This window comes from Balaenoptera ricei, chromosome 4 (assembly GCF_028023285.1).
Source record: "Balaenoptera ricei isolate mBalRic1 chromosome 4, mBalRic1.hap2, whole genome shotgun sequence".
Classification (NCBI taxonomy): domain Eukaryota; kingdom Metazoa; phylum Chordata; class Mammalia; order Artiodactyla; family Balaenopteridae; genus Balaenoptera; species Balaenoptera ricei.
This window is the reverse complement of record NC_082642.1, coordinates 102,461,288-102,480,523: the sequence shown is the minus strand read 5'-3', so window position 1 is coordinate 102,480,523 and position 19,236 is coordinate 102,461,288. Positions and strand designations below refer to the sequence as shown.

Here is a 19,236-nt window from a genome sequence, read left to right as displayed (position 1 = left end):
AACCCCAGTTATCCAACACCTAACCTACCCACCTGAGTACCTCAACACTCCTCTAGCTTCAGTTTGGAAAGAACAAGCTATTTATTCACCATCAGTATGGCATCCAGAACATTTTTGCCAGTAGGAGGGATAAATTTCTACTGAACTATTTATAATGTTTGCCCAATTCTCTTTTCTTACCATCAGAACATGTTTTTAAGAAAACCAGCCAAAGTATGACTTAAATACTATTTTCTAATTTGGTTTATGTCCTATAATGTCTTCAGTGAGCAAGTCTAACTACTTGGTTTCATCTACCATTATCCTCTTGACATAAACACTACATCCTACTACGATCAGCAAGGGAAAACATTGCCTCCAACCCCCCCTGAGAAATATAAGAAGTCAGTGGCTTACCACTGATACTCCAGATGCCTACAAGTGGAATTAGGAAGAGGACCCAAAGCAATTTCCCGATTCCAAGCATAGTAGGTGATGTCTTCATTTCCTGTTTATATCACGGATGCTCAAGTAGAAAGCTTCCCTTCCTCCCATGAATTCTTCAGAGTTGGATCAGGTTACCTACTCCAATGACATCTATAAAATAAATAGAGAAGAGAGAGGAGGTGGGAGAGAACAGTAAGAAGAGCCCAAATAGTCTGTGAAACAAAATGAACAGAAAGACTAGGCAGTACTCTGTTCTGTGGGTTTTGCTTCTTGTCAAATTGGCTGTTCACTTTCAAATGCTCTGATACATTAAGCAGCGCAGTCCTTAACTTCTCCTTCCACACCACCCTTTTTGCCCCACATTTAGGTTTTTCTCATTCAAACTTCAGTGAATGAACAATTAAACTCTAAAGAAATTTATATTGTTGAAATCTTTAGGTTGAGATTTTAATCAAATGAAGGTCAGGAAATTCATGGTAAAAAGTACTTATGGTAAGTATACATTTCCCCCCTTTCCACAGCTTGTGATTATGAAACTTCATGTAAGAGATTTTAGATTTATCTTCCAAAAAATCATGTCATTATAAGATGAGAATGCTTATTAAACCAGTGGAGAGTCTTCTGAGGTTATGGAGAAAATGAGTGATAGGAAGCCTTTCCTCAACAGATGAAGGAAGGGTAACTGTCTTTAGTCTGTAGATAGATACCAATGGGACGAGATCATCATTAGTACTGGCTACATGTTCTCTCTAAATAATAAAGTTCTGAGCTGAATAACACCTTGAATATCAACTAAAGGAAACTTCCATTTTCAACATTCTTCACGTGGTTATTATCTGGATTAAATAGAATAGAATAAAGGAAGAAATGGAAAAGTTCAAGATCAGACAGGATCAATGTGGGACTGTTTTCTCCAAGGCCACTTGTAATAATTAGCTTAGCTTCTAATCACAGAAGCTAATTAAATTCACCCATTTGAGATTCCATATGAAAAATCTAGATTTGTGACATATGTGGTCATTGACAGAAGTTGATTTTGTAAGTCTTTCTCTCAGAGGCTGGTGATTTTCTTCCAAGGCCAAATTTCAATGGTTTTAAGTATATAAGGTTAAAAAACAGTTATCATGTATTCACTGATTCAGATAAACACTGTGCAATGGTTGGAGGAACAAAGATGAAAAGTCACTCTTCCTGATTTTAAAGGGCTCAACCAGCACTGTAAATTCCTCATATCAGCCTTCAGTGTTGGGACATAAATATTCAGGCATTTCAACCACCACATTGTAATACAGAGCAACTACACATAGCTTCCTAGAACTTCCATTACTGGAGTAAACATCCTGCAAATATTACAGTATTTATGTAATATTTACACAACTTTCTTTCCCATGCTCAAGATGGAATGCAAATGACCTATACCAGCCGAGTTAAGGCTCGTTGTCCCTTTAAAATGGTCTCAGAAGTCAAAGCCATAAACCACAAGGCCAAGGTTCTCAGGATATTATCCCAAACCAGAAAGAAGTCCTATAAATGTTGTTTATCTCAGCATAAAACCTTCATGATTCACTATTCTAAAGATTTTTTCATATAAAAATGACTGTGCTAATTAGATAAATTTGGGGGAAAAAACTTATGTAACATCTAATGTATTTTTTAAAAGATATCTATTTTGTGACTTTTATCAGCATGACTGGTCCTTTGTCCCTCCAGAGCTGGAGTCCTTAGAGCCCCACTGTAGACAGAATTCTCAGTCAGAATCTGACTCCTATCTTCATTCTGGTAAAGAAGAATTGAAAGAAGCCTGGCTCAGAAGTTTGTTAGCTCAGCAACAAATCAATTTTGTTTTAAATTTATACCTAATCTAGTAATTAAGCTTCTATCTTGACCCTTGTCCCATTATAATTATGCACTGTTTGATCAGAAAATTATACTTTTATTTAAATGTGCAAATTTGAAGAATTTACTACATCTTAAAAAGTAATTGCATCGTATTTTAGAAACAATTTCAAAAACATGAACCTATCTCCGATTTTATAGTGAAAGACAAAAAGCAAAATAGAATTTGGAATCTTCAAATTCATTTTGCAAACATCTTTGGAGCTACTTACAGGGCAAATTCTTCAGTTCACTTACAGGTGCAGTTCCTTTCATGAACCATGAAGCAGCTGTACTTTCTTCAATATTTTTACCCAAGGGTGATCAGAGAAACAGCAATCACAAAACAAGACGCAGGGTCCTGGCGTGGTCTTGCCACTGACTTTAGATAACATCAGCCCAGGGGATGAATCTTGATTCTGAATTTTTTTAACACTCCAAAACTCATTGGGTAGCTTCTATCAGAAATGTAGTACAGCGTTTAAAACCATTTCCATTCTTCTACTTGGCATCTTCTCCTCATCAATGATAGCAATAGTTTCTATATATGACTGTACTTTTGAACCAGCCTGGGCAGTTTTTATTAACTAGGTGGAATTCTTGGATCTCACCCACATCTACTGAATTAGAATCTCACAGGATTGAGGCCAAATATTCATATTTTAAAGAAATTCCTATTTTAAAAGTGATTCTGATACAACTAGTTTGGGTGAATATTTGGAAATCAATTATAAATTAGTGGGGAGCATGGACTTTTGAGCCACAAAAGACTTGGTGTCAAATCTTTGCCACTTACTAGCTGTAGACTCTTTCATATATTTCCTACATTCTTAGAGTCTGTGGTAGACACAGATGTACCACTCAGATCCTTTTTCAAGAACAGATTTGCTCTTAGCTGTTGGGGAATGCAGTCAGCAGACTGCATCCAGGTGTATGGTCCTTCAAGGTCTGCTCAGCTGAGATTTCCCTTGTCCAAGGTCATGCTTTCCCATGACAGCCTGCATCCAGTGATGGAGCAAGGAAAGTGTATATAGGGCTGGCCATTTTGACTCCACACGGGATGTCGATGGGCAATACTTGACCCAGAGCTCCCAGTTCAGTCAGCCAAGGTTATGTCAGGCTTATATCACAATTTGACTTCTTTCGCTCCCCAATCTCCCTTACACCCACTTTCTTTCACAGGTGTTGATCCCTAATCTATTTTGATGTCTGCTTCCAGAGAACCAAATCTGCTCCATATCTCAATTTTTCCTGTTCTGTAGAACACAGATGGTAATAATATCTATCTTTTATGTTGCTTAACTGAGCTAACATATATAAAGTGATCAGTAAATTATATCTATAATTATTTCTGAACCAAAGATGGGTTTTCATTTGGACAAGATGGATACCAGGAAGCCCTGTATTAATAAGCCAAAAAATAATGATGGTGGAACAACTTGAAAATGTGTATTTGCTAATGGTAGTCACTGTTGCATAGAGAACGAGACTCAGAAATGTCATAACAAAGCTCTGATTAGCAGAGAAATGTAATAGATTAAAGGTCTGAATTCCAGAAAATTCACAAGGATGGATCAGCTTCACAAACAGGCCACAGAAGTAAAGGGCAGAAAGAATTAGAGGTCTGAGAACAGGAGATCTAAAAAAGGGTCCAGCCATTGGGCCTGTCCCTCAGGGAAAGAGCTGTAACCCTCCAAAAGACTGGAAGGGGTCAAAGTAGTCACAACAAGACTAGAGGGCTGGACAGGTAAACAAGGCAGGGGCCACTTACTGAAACTGGGATACAGAAAAGGATCATAGTCATTGGCACCACACCTGAGAACCTGAGATGGGCAAGAATGCTGACTTGATACTGAGCTCTTCCCCTTGGCTCTTTAAAGTGTATGTTTGGTGAGAGAATCAATCCCATACTGTGAGGTGGATAGGGTTGATCCAAAAAAAAACAGTATAAAATACCCTCAGCTGCAAAAATTAGAAGACTGAAGTTGCTTTGGGGAAAAAAATTCCTTGCAATAAAAAATGTATATATAGACAACACCTGAAAACACCCTTCTCCCCTTACTTCTGTATTGGTGGACTTGAAATGTATTGTGGTTCTGTTATTTACTAGATGTGTGTCCTTAGACAAGTTACTTAACTTTGAATCTATTACCTCTTTGAAACCCATTATTTCCTCTGTAAAGCAGGAATAAGCACACTTACATAGAACCTTGTTATGGGTATTCAATAAGAGACAAAAATAGTAACATACATTTTAAGTTTAACAAATGTGAAACCACTTACCACAGTGACTGGCACAAAACCAGGATCCTGATAAATGTATTTTCCTTTCTTTCCTCCCACTCAGACAAAAAGTATAGAGTGCCTATGTCTTGTTTATTTGTATCTCTGAAGCATGGGCAGGGAGAGAGTTGACTTCTCTTATATCCCAGGAACCTGTGTGTACTATATTTGTATATGCTCATATTTTTGTGCCATATGTATGTTTATCTCATTGCTTGTGTCATGAAACCAATTTATGGATGTATCATTGCTTTGCAAATTGTTTTCTCTTTTACTTTTGTGGATGTCCACATGTTTTGATGTGCCTATAGCTTCAGATCTCAGCAAAATGTTAGGGTCTGAAGCCATGAACTTGTTCTTCCAGGAGGGACTAGGGGGTTTACATGGAAAAGAAAGGTGGCATACCTTGTAGATTTCCAAATATAAGGGTGTAATTGACCAAAAGCCCCAGGTTCTGCACGTTGAGATTTATCACCTTATTTGTGCCATGAGGCTCTGCTTCCCAGCCAATGACTGAGCACAACAGAAATACCAAGGTAGGTCCATTTCTGAGGGACACAGGATACTTCTAATGACCTACTTTCGCTTAAGAACTCCCCTACAGCCTTGCCAAACCTTCTTGTGGTACACAGCACTCTAGGATTCTTCCACCCAACCTATTTCCTGCAGTCACTCAGGATCACACTTGCTTTGTGGTCTAATAGTTCTTCCTGGCATTTTTTTTCTCACAGGCGTTTCCCCTAATCTAATCCTTGCATATTTTATCCTGTTTTGGAGTCTGCTTTTTGGAGCACCCAGTCTAACACATTAATTTTGCATAGTTATGACAATGTTGAATATACAACTTTTTATTTTGCTTTCCCATACTCCTTGTTCAATAGATGATATTCTGCATAGAGGGGATCTATTCTGCAGAAAGTGGGAAGGCATGAAAGCTAGTTAGTAGAAATCGCAGTATTAAATTAGTCAATCTGGGAGAAACTGTGAAGATCAGCCAAACCAATGGGAACAATAGTGAAAAACAGGCATAGAAAGCAGGCAGAAACTTGGAAAATTCACATCCTTTTAACTACAGACGTGAAAGTAGCTAAGAGCACAGTGGGAATTGGACCAAATAAAGCTTTATCAGAGCTGCACTGCACATGCTCCACTCGCATTTGTCTAGCAGTAGAATCCTCTCCTTATTTACATGGCTTTATGAGAAAAAGAACATGCAAATGAAGTAAATAGTAATTCAAAGCAAAGGAAATGGATTTAGTTTTATTTTGGAGTGAGGTCAAAGAAAGAATTTGGGAGAAGTTTGTCCTGAAATGAAATATATATGTACATATATATCTCCAGCAGCTTCCTGAAGGCCCAATTGTGCCAGTCATTTCAGTTGCTCAATAATGAAGAGATCCCAAAATGATAGGTCCCAAGGAAGGATCCCAGGGGGCCAGGGATGCAGGGACTACTCAAGGGCTCAGGTCAGGGCAGCAACTAGTTGCCATTCACCAACCAGTTCAGAAGTGCAGCATTTCATATTCTAATATCTGGTAGAGCCATATCAATGGTAACTGACTGAATTTTGGGCCTGTTTATCCCTTTAATGCCAATTGGAGTCAGTGTTAATAAACTCAGATAACTATATACCTAAATTTTCACACATAACGGTTTGAAAGGAAACTCAGAAAGATCAGGTCCAGGGGAGGCATGTTCTCCTGACTTCTGAGCAGATTTTTAGCTGCTGCTCAGCTGCCTTGTAAGATTGCTCTCCCTGCCCTTACCATAGGTGTTTCTCCAAGTGAATTAGGAAAAAATACTTTCCAGTAGCATACATTTAAATAGCTGAATAATATTCTATCTTATAATTACAGCACTATTTAGTCATTTTCCTATTGTAGGATCTTTAGGTTTTTCTAATTTTTCACATAAAGATAAAGATAAGCATTTTTGCTCTGCTGCATTTTGGATGATTTCCCAAAAGTGGTATTACTGAGTAGAACATATGAACATTTTTAGCACTCTTGATACTAAGTGCTACATAACTTCCAAGGAAGACCAACATATATTTCTAGGGGCAAGTTATGAAAGCATCCAGATTTGGTTGACTGCACTCTTACCATTAGTAATGTCTTGTTATGATCATCATAATTCTAAAAGTAAAACTTTCCATTTATTTTGGAATTTTATGCTTAATGAGGATGAACAGATTTTGGGGGTGTTTTATCATTTGTGAATTGTTGTTCTTGCACAATTAACTGCTTATGAAAATATTGGAGTCAGTGATTTTCTTATTATTTAAAAAAATTTTATAGTGCATATATTGAGTATATTATACTTTTGTCACCTTGCCTGCTATATTTTCAGCCAATAGTTTGTTTTTGCCTTTAAACATTTTAATAGTAGTATTTGATTTATGGAAGCTGCCTTTTTAAAAGGCAACCATATCTAACTGTAACCGTATGTAACAATTTCTGTTGCTTTTAAATTAGAAAAACACCTTTCCTGAATGATTTCTAATCAAGATGTCTAGATAAGTGGAGTCAGCCTCCCAAATGTGTCCACATCCTAAACCTTGGAACTGTGGAACCCCTGCTACCTTATATGGCAAAAGCTAATTCACAGATTTGATTAAATTAAGGATCTTGAGATGAAGAGATTATCCTGGATTGTCCAAGTGGGCCTGATGTAATCACAATGATCCTTATGAGAGGGACACAGAAGGAGTCAGAGTTGGAGGAGAAGGAAATGTGACAACAGAAGCAGAGGTTGAAGTGATGTGGCCACAAGCCAAGGAATGCCAGCTGCCTCTAGAAGCTGGAAGAGACAAGGAACAGATTCTCCCCTCTGGAGCCACCAGAAGGAACCAGCTCTGCTGACATCTTGATTTTAGTCTTGTAAGACTCATTTGGGATATCTGGGTCTCTAGAACTGTAAGAGAATAGATTTGTGTTGTTTTAAGCCACTTAGTTTGTGGTAATTTATTACAGTGGCAATAGAAAAGTAATGAATGATGTAATTTTGCTCTCCATCACACAAATTGCCAGTAAATGTCAAAATGTTATTGTCCGGTAAATATTCTCTGCTAATATAAAAGGAAACTTGCTTCACTATAAAACTTTCATGGAATTTCTTTTAGAAATAGTGTGGATGAGGCTGGACCACAAGACCATAAGAAGCTAGAAGTTCTTGAGCCTAATGCATCTCCTGTGAAGCTTAGTGTACCTGGTAACTATGGAGGCCACTAGGCAGCACACCCCTAACCTTCCCTAGGAAGAGTGATGACAGGTCAGAAGGCTATTTTAGGATTACACCACTGGAGCTCTGTATCAATTGAGATTGAGTGCAGCTGTATATAGTGGAAAAGTCCAAAATAGTGATGGCTTTAATAAAATAGAACATTGTTTCTTTTACATGCAAAAGAAGTATAGAGGTAGGCAGGACAGGGTTGATATTATGGCTCCTCATTAATCAGCAACCCTGTATCCTGGTTTTTTTTGTTTGTCTGTTTCACTATCTTAACTCTGACATCCATCTTCTGGGTCCAAGATGTAAGATGAATGGTCTCAGCTCCAGTCAGCGTGTCTGAGTTATAGGTTTGAAGAAAGAGGCAGAGGACAAAGGGAGCAGACCTTGGGGATGACTGAGACTCTTTAAGGAGATTTTCTGGAAATCCAATACCAAACTTTCACTTACAACACACTGAACATGACTTAATCATATGACCACACCTTCCTGCAAGGAAGACTTGGAAATGAAATTTTCTATCTAGGCAGGAAAAAATACACAACTAAATTTCTAGATTCCATTATTAAGAAGGGCCAAAACTTTATCTACCACATCCACCACTTTGAGCACTTAAACATCCCTGGAAGAACACACATCCCTCTCCAAAAGGGACAATATCAACATCTCACCTTGCTAACTCGTCCAAAGTCAAGGTATCTGGAGGACACATATTCTCCGCATCAGATTTGTACATAGCTTCTCATGGTTCTATGACCTGTGAACTAAAAGGTAACTCGTATGCTCCCAACATTTATATGATAGTGTTTAAAAAAGATTTTATAAGCATTTTTGATTGTTGAATGAAATGTTATTTGCAATGATAAAACATAACATAAAGGAGGCCCTCTTTTAAAACAATTGGTCTCCCCAAATGAAGAAGGAATATAGTATCCCTAGTTTAAATTATTATAAATTATTATATGACAATAATAAATTCTAATCGGGTAACATTTTTGTCCATTTTGATAAAAATAACATAAGTTTCACCTTCAAGAGGCCACCTGCATTCTTTGGCTGGTGTCCCCTTCCTCTATCTTCAAAGTTAGCAGCATAGCATCTTCAAATTTCCCTGTAATTGTGACTACCTTCTTCCATTTTTCAGTGGATTAGGATGTGCACCTCTTTGAGCAGGTCATTTTTTTGTCTACCAAATATATCTATTCTCATCAGTTGTTACTTGAAGACTACTCTCAAGAGGGGCATTAGTATGTCTAGCCTGCTACTCATAAATGAAGCAGGCTCTGGTGGCTAGGGAAAGCCCGTAAGCAAAGAAGTGCAGGTGCCAGCAAATTGCACCAAAGTGGTGAGGATGAAAGATATAGGTGGGGCTTGGACACCATCTGATGCAGTTCCTCCTGAATATAAGTCAATAATGGAAAACACAGGCAGCCCTTTTATTAGTTTTTGTTTTGGTTTAAGAGAGGAAGGAAGGAAGGGAGGGAGTGAGAGAGGATAAAAATCATAGTATGTCTATGTAAAGATATTGTTTATATGTAAGAAAAGGTTCATATAAAGGTAGAAGAGGGACACAGAGTTCAATAAGTAAGCAACCATATTTTTTAACACTATTTTTAAAAAAAGAAAGGCAACTGTAAAGAATCAAAGGGACTGCCTCCCTTTGAGAGAGATTTATTAAGAGAAACAGAATAAATTTTAGAAAGTTTTATGTTTTCAATGTAATTCATGAGTTCACTGTTCATTTTGGGAAGATGGGGGTGGTAGCAGCATGGTTTTGGAATGTTTCCAAATTCCCACATCAAAACAAACAGAGTAACTGCATAGCAAAACCAAAAACTCCTAGCATGTACAAAAAACCAAGACCAACAAACCCCAAAACCCCAGGTAACAAACTGCCCCACAGGCTACAAACAAGGACAAACTACACACAGACATAAATCTGCATGGTATCAGCTCTGTGCAAGAGGAAGTAGAGGGATGCAACAGGGCATGTGACAGACCTGAGAATAGTAGAACCTCAAAATAGCCAAGGAACTCACTGGAGCATACAGTGGGCCTAGCGGAAATAGCAGCTGAAACTGGGAGGGCATGTCTACTCCATTAGCAGGTAATCACAGGAGCCTACTGTAAGAGGGCTGAAGAAGCATAGTCTCTGTGAACTTTCAAAACTTAGCCACATGGCTGTATCCCAGGACATGGCTCTATCCCAGGACATGGCCCTACCCTAAGCAGTAACTACTAAGGGTGGCATCAAAGTAGATGACAGGGGTGATAAAGGTGAAGAGAAGAAAGGGGCCATATGAAGGTGGGGGAGGAAAATAGAGTTCAAAAAGCAAGCCACAATATTTCTGAACTCTGAAGGAAAAACAAAAACAAGACAAAAAACAGACAATAGAGCTCTCTGCAGTTAGAAAAGCTACCTTGAATCATTCATCCTTCTAAAAATTTGGAAAAACTAATTAAGAAACAGGGAAGTATTGAGGTCAAATCCCATACAAAGTTATTATAAGAAAAGAGAATAAAGAACAAAATAACTTCCCTACCAACAATGAAAGCATGCCAGGGGATTTCCCTGGTGGCGCAGTGGTTAAGAATCTGCCTGCCAATGCAGGGGACACGGGTTCGAGCCCTGGTTCTGGAAAATCGCATATGCCGCGGAGCAACTAAGCCCGTGTGCCACAACTACTGAGCCCATGTGCCACAACTACTGAAGCCCATGCGCCTAGAGTCCGTGCTCTGCAGCAAGAGAAGCCACCACAGTGAGAAGCCTGCGCACTGCAACAAAGAGTAGTCCCCACATGTCACAACTAGAGAAAGCCCGTGCACAGCAACGAAGACCCAATGCAGCCAAAAATAAATAAATAAAAATAAATAAATAAATAAATTTATTTTAAAAAAAAGAAAGCATACTGGAAAGACATGTTCACAGAACAGATTTAAAAAGAGCTAAAAGAAATTAAATAACACAAGACATGAAAGAACAAGATAATTTAGATCAGAAAAACTCAAAATGAGGTGACAATTCAGAAAAGAATTAGAACTAAAAGAAATTTATTTTAGAAACAAAGACTAAACAAGAAGGAACACAAGGGTGAATGAGCACAACAGATAATGCGTTAATAAAATAGAAGGTGAAAAATTAGACAAGTTTTTAAATTCAAAAGAAATGAATAGGTAAAAAAGGATTTGAGAGAAAGTTAACAGTATTGAAAGTTGGAAAAAAAGATCAACTATACAGTCTTTTTTTTTTTTTTGGCTGTGCTGGGTCTTCATTGCTGTGCACGGGCTTTCTCTAGTTGCGGCAAGAGGGGGCTCCTCTTTGTTGTGGTGCGCAGGCTTCTCGTTGCAGTGGCTTCTCTTGTTGTGAAGCATGGGCTCTCTAGGCGTGGGGGCTTCAGTAGTTGTGGCACGCAGGCTCAGTAGTTGTGGCTTGTGGGCTCTAGATCATAGGCTCAGTAGTTGTGGCGCACGGGCTTAGTTGTCCCATGGCATGTGGGATCTTCCCAGACCAGGGCTCGAACCGGTGTCCCCTGCATTGGCAGGCGGATTCTTAACCACTGGACCACCAGGGAAGTCCTTGACTTTCTGGTGAAGAAAAATCAAAGCAAGAGAAAAACTAAAAAATATAATTAAAAAAATTTCTGAAATAAAAAATATTGTTATCCTAAGACTATTATGTGTGTAATATGGGATAAAGTAAGTAAGTATAGGATAATCTAATTGTTCCAATCCCTATGTCTCTGAGAACAGAAGTCTCTGTGACAGGAAGGAAATACAGATGTAATATCGAGGTCCAAGATGCTGTAGCATTCCCAAATTTTAATTGGAGATATAAAGTATTTTATCCTAAAATATGTATATACATAAGCACAGAGCTAGGAGATAGATGGATAGAGAAAGGAAGAAAGAAAGAAAGGAAGACAAAAAGAAAGAAACAAAGAAAGAAACAAAGGAAGAAAGAAAGAGAGAGAGAAAGAAAGAGAGAAGAAGGAAGGGAGGGAGGGAGGGAGGGAGGGAGGGGGGAAGGATGGAGGAGGAGATGAAAGATGGAAGAAGGAAGAAAGAGAGAGAGGGAGGGAAGGAGATCTTTCCAAGCTCTACCCACTGAAGAGGCCTAGAAACAATGACCAACCCAGTAGCAGTGAGCATCTCTAGAACCCGAATTGTGGTCTTGACATAGTATTTCCCATTTAAAAACAAAACAAAACAAACAAAACCAGCAACCAAAAACTAGGGCCTCTTGGAGAAACAGTTGATTCAGGACTTGGGGCAGGAAATGGACAAAATAAACCTGGAATATCTTGTCAGAAAAAGAGCAAGGAAGCTATGAAAGATTACTAGGGTTATACAAAAGGATTCAGAGTCAACTTGAAGAGGCTCCTATTGGCCAAAGATGAGACAAATAAGCATATAAATGGATAATTGCAATTTGTTAAAATCAATCAAATGTGAGGAACGAAGTAAGCAGGAAGAGAATAGACAGCATGCCCATCCTAGCAAGGCCAAGAGAGAAAGCTTAATGTCAGTTCAAGAGTTTTGTCTTCCATGTTAGATTGAACACAGTGACTACTGAATTATGACTCTGTTTGCAAAAATGATTCTAGGACAATCTATTACTCAAGAAAGATCAGAACAGCCATGGGCCTGTTGGAACTTTACCCAGAGTAAGGGGAAGATTGCTGCTACTTCATAAAGTTTGAAGGAATGGTGAAAGACAAAAATAAAGTTATGATTTTTTTTAACATCTTTATTGGAGTATAATTGCTTTACAAAAAAGTTATGTTTTGATTATAATCCATGTGTCATGTTTATTCAACATACCAGTTACACACATAAATATATGAAATCTGTCCCCATGGAGCAGATAATCTAGGAAAGATTTTACATGTGTACAAATAACTATAATGCAAAATAGTATGAAATAAGTGCCACAACGGAGGCACAATCAAAATTCTATAGTTAAGTAGGCAGAAATATCACTTCTGACAATGCTGAGAGAAAGAGAGAAGAGTAAGATCTGAGTTGGTCTTTAAAGGAAGAGTGGCATTTAGTGGGCAGAGATGAGAGGGAGAACACGCTAGCCTGAAGAAATAGCTTGAACAGAAATGCAATATAGAAAATGTAGGGAATGTCTTAAAGCACAATGAGAGATTCCACTTGACTGGAAGGAGAAGGTATATGATGGAGGAGTGAGAGGCAAGGCTGGAAAGATGGATTGGGACCAGGAAATTGGACAGGGCCTTTATTAAAGATTTGGAATTTATCTTACAGTCAATCATTGAAGGTTTTTAAATGGGAGAAATTTCTACCAACTAAAACAGCATTTTAGGATGCCTGAAGGATGCGTTAAAAGGAAGGGCATATGGAAGCAGAGAGACCAGTGAGGAGGCCACGGCAATCAGAGGACTGAACTGCCATGGATGCGGAGGAGGTGAAGAGAGAGAGAGGTGCCAGAAATATTCTGAAGGAAAAAATCAGAATGGGTTTTTGATGAATGATGATGCATGATTAGATAAGGCATTGAGAAACTGGAAGGGAGTAAGGATAACTGAGGGTCTGAGCTTAGTGATTGCAATGAGCTGTGACTGGGTTGGGGAGAAGAGAATTTTGTGCTTTATAAACTTGAAGTGAGTTTACCAGGAGGAACAGGACAATGCAAATGAGAGACTGGAGTCAGAGAGAGGGGCTGAAGCAGGAAATAGAGTTTTGGGAGACACGTCTATAAATTCGACTCTGAGAGAGTAAATGAGAACTCAAGGGAGTGCAGAGAAAGAAAAGAAGGGAATCAATGATAGGCCCTTGGGGGAGACTGATGTTTGGTGTGGGCAGGAATGGATGGAGAGCAGGATGGAGCAGGGCAGAGACCCAGCGCTGTTCTCCTGGGTATGCCAGAGTCTCCCAGTGTTTAGGCTGCCCCCCAGACATGGATTAAATCAACCTAACTAATCCGCCAGGTTCTATTTGAGAATCGGCACCGTTTAGAGCAATGCTTCACAACCTAACTGTGGTGAAAGACCAGTTTTCTTCTTTCCAATTTGTTGTCATCAATACTTTTGTAAAATCAATAAAAGTTAATTAATAGAAAAATGATTAAGTGCTTGGATGTTGTGGCAATGTCAAATTGCTGTAAAATTTTCTGTGGGCTTACTTTCAATTTCTGTACTAACATTGTGAATATAAACACCAGTACACCCGAGTAGCACTAAGAAGAACTGAGTCAGGATACTATTCCGGGTCCTACACTCTGTGTAGGCAAGCTTTTTAATTTCACTGGGCTTAACATTCACTTATTTGTAAAGTAAGGGAATTAAATTTGCCCTAAAGTCTAGAACATATGGTCCTTAAACATTAGTTGACACTGAAAAGGCCTGACTTATCATTCTGCCCATACTCGCTTCCTTGCCCAAGTAAGGTTTTCTTCTTCTGGGAGCCTTTTCCTCCTCCTTTCTAGTATTTTGAGGTGCACTGTTGTGTGTTGAGGCTGGAAGACTAATCAGAGAAAAACAAGCCTCCAGGGAGCCAGATTTTCTGCATAACTATTCTGAGCTAATCTCTAATTATCTCAAATTGCGACATAGAAATCACAGGAAATCTAAAACAAAAACACTAACCCTGAACCACAGATCCCAGCTTACACAACAGGATCCATGACTCCGTAGCTCAAGATTCCAGGCTACCAGCACCTTGCCCAGATCTGAGAGTGCACATTTCCACATCCACCAGCTGACTTGACATGGTCAGTGGCATTTATCATATCCTGTTCATCTTATATGCTCCAAATGCCAAACATAACGCGAGGCATGCAGTAGATGTTCAATAACTCTTTCTCAAATAAATAAACGAATGAGAAACACTCATTTCCTTCAAAAGCCTTCCGTACCCCCAGGCTGACACTACTAAGTTTTTCCTTATTTAGTGTCCCCTTAGCACTTACTCTGTGAAGAAATTACCCGTTTCCTGCCATTTGCTATAGGAACTGTGATTCACATCTCTAGAAAATACCTGTTTGGACTGAATTGTGTCCCCTCCATTCCCCTGCCTTCCAAATTCATGTTAAAGCCCCACCCCCAGTGTGGCTATATTTGGAGACAGGACCTATAAGGAGGCCATAAAGATTAAATGCAATCATAAGGATGAGGCCTCAGTCTGATAGGGCTGGTGTCCTTATAAGAAGAGGAAGAGGGCTTCCCTGGTGGCGCAGTGGTTGGGAGTCTGCCTGCCAATGCAGGGGACACGGGTTCGAGCCCTGGTCTGGGAAGATCCCACATGCCACGGAGCAACTAGGCCCGTGAGCCACAATTACTGAGCCTGCGTGTCTGGAGCCTGTGCCCTGCAACAAGAGAGGCCGCGATAGTGAGAGGCCCGCGCACCACGATGAAGAGTGGCCCCCGCTTGCCACAACTAGAGAAAGCCCTCGCACAGAAACGAAGACCCAACACAGCCATAAATAAATAAATAAAGTAAAAAAAAAAAGAGATGGTTCTCAAAAAAAAAAAAAAAAAAAAAAGAAGAGGAAGAGATTTCCCTCTCTCTCTCCCACTGTCTCTGCACACTACAGAGGAAAGGGTTGGTGTGGACACAGTGAGAAGGTGGCCATCTGCAAGCCAAGAAGAGTCCTCACCAGAAACAGACTTTGCCAGCATCTTGATCATGGACTGTGAGAGACTAAATTTCTGTTGTTTAAGACACCCAGTCTGTGATATTTTGTTATGGCAGCCCAAGCACACTAATATAATGCCCTTCCTTGATTTCTCCCATGCAAACATCAGAAAAAAGTGACTGAGATTCCCCCACATAGAAAGCCTCTAACTTCCCTTTACCACAACCTGAGGGGATCAGGGATAATATGCTTTGGGACGTTATATTTCATACCACAGAATCATCAGCGCAGGCATAGCCCACCTCTTAGGGACAAAGCTATTTTTATATACCGTGAGGCAAATACCTATACTAATTAAATGGTTTTTAACCTTTTTGCAGTCATAGACTCCTTTGAAAACTGATGAAAGTTCTACAGTAGCACTGTCTACCTGAACTTTCTGAGATGATGAAAATGTTCCATAACCTGCATTGTCCAATATGGAAGCTACTTAGCCAGAAATGACTATCAAGCTTTTGAAATGTGGCTAGTGCAACTAAGGAACTGAATTTCCAATTCAGTTTAATTCTTATTTGTTTAATTCATTTAAATTTAAATAGTCACATGTGGCTAGTGGCTACCATATTGTACACCACAGCTCTTTAGTGTCTAGGCTTCTAAAAATGCATATATATACTTACACTCAAAATTTTGCAAACCAGTGTTGGGGAGTCCAGTAACAGCCATTAACAGCAATATCTACTCAGGTCAGGTGACCTTTATTAAAAACAAAGACCTATGCAAGAATGAATGTTTTTTCAGTGTACAGTTGATGTGTGGTCAGTAATTAGAAATAACACAGAGCAGATAAAAAGCCCAATTTCTGTAGTCTAAAAAGTAGTCAACTAGTGCTTACTAGGTTCTTAATATACATTTCCAGCTCAACCCCTCTGGCTAATGAAAGATGTCTATGCACTCCTTCTGTAACCACACTGATTCCTGTGCCTTTGGGGAAACAGAAGAGGTAGTACAATAACAATGGCTTTCGGAGTTTAATAAATCTGGGTTCAAATTCCAGCTCCCTTTATTTTAATCAGAATAGATTTTTTAATACACTAACAAACAACTCCCAAATCTCAGTGTTTAACAAAAGTTTGCTTCTCACTTTTCAAATATCTGCTTGGTGCAACTATAGGGCACCACTCCTTCAGTGGTGACTCAACAGGCTTTCTCCATACATAGTTTCATCATCTGAGTACGAGGGGAGGGGAGAGACTGAAGACATTTGAGGGACTTTTCACTGCTACATCTCATATCTCATTGATAAGAACTATTACTCAGCCCCACTTAATTACCAGGGAGATGGGAAGCAAACTTTTCATGTCTAGGAAGGAAAAACATTACACTAAATGTTGATGAACACAAAGCATTATCTTCTGCTATGCTCTCTAACCACATAAACCTGACAATTTAATTAACCTTTTTTAGTTGCCTCGTTTGAAAAATGGTGATAATTATATCTACCTAATAAAATGAATGTACATGTGTAAAGTTCATTGCACAATGTTTTGCACATTGTGGGAACTCAGTGATGGTGGATTCTTTTTCTTTACTGGAAAAGGGATGGTGTAGTAAACTTGCCACAGCCCAACAGACTCACGGAACAGCATGTCACATCATGTCTCAAACTACCATACCTCTGATCTAATTCTTCCTGCTCTTAACTATTTTTCCTCCCACTCAGTCCACCAACAACCCCTTACCTTTATGTAATTTTTAAGATGGACCTTTTGTTGTTTCTATTAGCAGGTATGGGTAATTAACCATAATTATCACAACCAGTAGCTCTAATAATTAGTAACTATACAGAGAAAGCTTTAATGTAAAATTATAATAAAGTCAGAGTTCTAAAATATCAAACTCATAGATAAAAGGTGCTTTTTCCCCTCTCTTCCCTCCTTTTCATACATACTACATAGCCTGAAGTGAATGACATATTTGTTATGTACTTGCAATTGTTAGTAAAGGCAGATCTGAATAACATTATCAATCACTTTGATCTAACTGATCTTTATACAACAGTATATCCTGCAACTGTAGAATATATATTCTTTTCAAGTGCATACAGTGTGTTCTCTAAGGTAGACCAATGCTGGAATATAACAAGTCTCAATCAATTTAAAATTACTGAAAACGTACAGAGTATGTGCTCTGACAACAACTGAATTGAATTACAAATCAATAGTAAGATATTTAGAACAGCTCCCTAGTTTGGAAATTAAACAACAGACTTCTCAATAGTCTATGGGTCAAAGAAGAAATCATAAGAAGAATTAGAAACTATTTTGAATAGAATGATAATGAAAATATATCAAAGTTTGTAAATACAGCTAAAGCAGTGCTTAGAGGAAAATTTATAGTTTTAAATGCTTATTTTAGAAAAGAAGAAAGGTCAAAATTAATGGACTAAGTTTAGAGCTCAAAAAACTAACAAAAGAAAACTAAAATAAACCTAAAGTAGTAGAAGGAAGAAAATAATAAAGAGAAGATATAAATATCTTGAAATAAAATAAGCAAACAACAGGGAAAGTTATCAAAGACAAAAGTAAGTTCTTTGAAAAGATCAACAAAATCGATAAAGTTCTAGCTAGAAAGAACATAAATTTCCAAAATAAGAAATAAAAAAGAAGTTATCCCCACACATCACACATACATTAAAAAGACAATAAAGGAAATACAATGAGTAAGTTTATACAAATTTGACATCTTAGATGAATGGACAAATTCTTTGAAAAATACCACTAACAAACACAGACACAAAATGACATAGAAAATCTGAATAGGCCTGCCTATATATATTAAAGAAATTATATCCGTTATCAAAATCTTCTCAGAAAGAAGACTACAGATCCAGATGACTGCACTAGTGTATTCTATCATATATTTAAGGGAAAAATCTTACATAAATCTTATCGGTTCATAGCAGAGAAAGGAAGTTTTCCCAACTAGTTTTATGAGGTCAGTGTGCCCAAAATATCAAAACCTGACAAGAATATTATAAAATATAGAAAAAGGAGAAATAAAGATACAGAGAGAGAGAGAGAGAGACAGAGAGAGAGAAAGAGAGGCAGAGAAAGAGACAGAAAGAGAGAGGAAGGAAGAAAGAGGGAGATAGAGGGAAAAATTACAGACCAATATACCTCATGGACATAGATGTAAAATGTCCACAAAATATCAGCAAATCAAATTCAGCTATATATAAAATGGATAATACATTATAACCAAATAGTGTGTATTAAGTTTAGTTTAACATTCAAAACTCAATGTAATTCACAAAAAAGGCGGAAAAAGTATGTGATAGTTTCAATAGATAAAAATAAAGCATTTAACAAAATTCAACACTCATTCATGATTTTAAAAGTCTGAGATTTTTTTATTGGAAAAGCAAGCCCTACTTGGAGTACATATATTTTTTATTTTCAGAGTCCCTTCAGTGTCACAAAGAGTAAGTTATTTGAATTTGCAAAAGTTAATGTAGTGGTGGAACACTGATGATCATCATTCAGCAAGGCAACAGGCATGGTAGCCAAGTATACCAAAAATTCTGAATTTACTATATTAAATGATTTGCAATTTGAGAGAGAAAGAGAGTCCTGAGAATCAGATCTTTAAAAAAAAACTCATAAGACTATGAATATAAGGGACTTTCCACAATTTGACAGAGGTCATTGTCAAGAACTGTAAACAGTTTTTACTGTACTTACAAGTTAACAAATCAGCCTGTCATGGATGCTGGCAGAAGACACAAATCTCCTAGGTCCGCTGTAAAGAACAGTTTATTTCTC

The 19,236-nt window shown here is 38.2% G+C and overlaps 1 protein-coding gene across 1 annotated transcript in view; it reads right to left on the bottom strand.

Annotated features, from left to right (window-relative positions):
• The window catches only part of BTLA (B and T lymphocyte associated), a 43,363-nt gene extending 34,800 nt beyond the window's left edge, over positions 1 to 8,563 (bottom strand). Inside the window, 2 exon segments of the mRNA XM_059919989.1 lie at positions 397 to 576; positions 8,484 to 8,563. Coding sequence (XP_059775972.1) covers positions 397 to 484 — 88 coding nt within the window. The 5' untranslated portion in view covers positions 485 to 576; positions 8,484 to 8,563.
• Between the last annotated feature and the right edge of the window lie 10,673 nt (positions 8,564 to 19,236).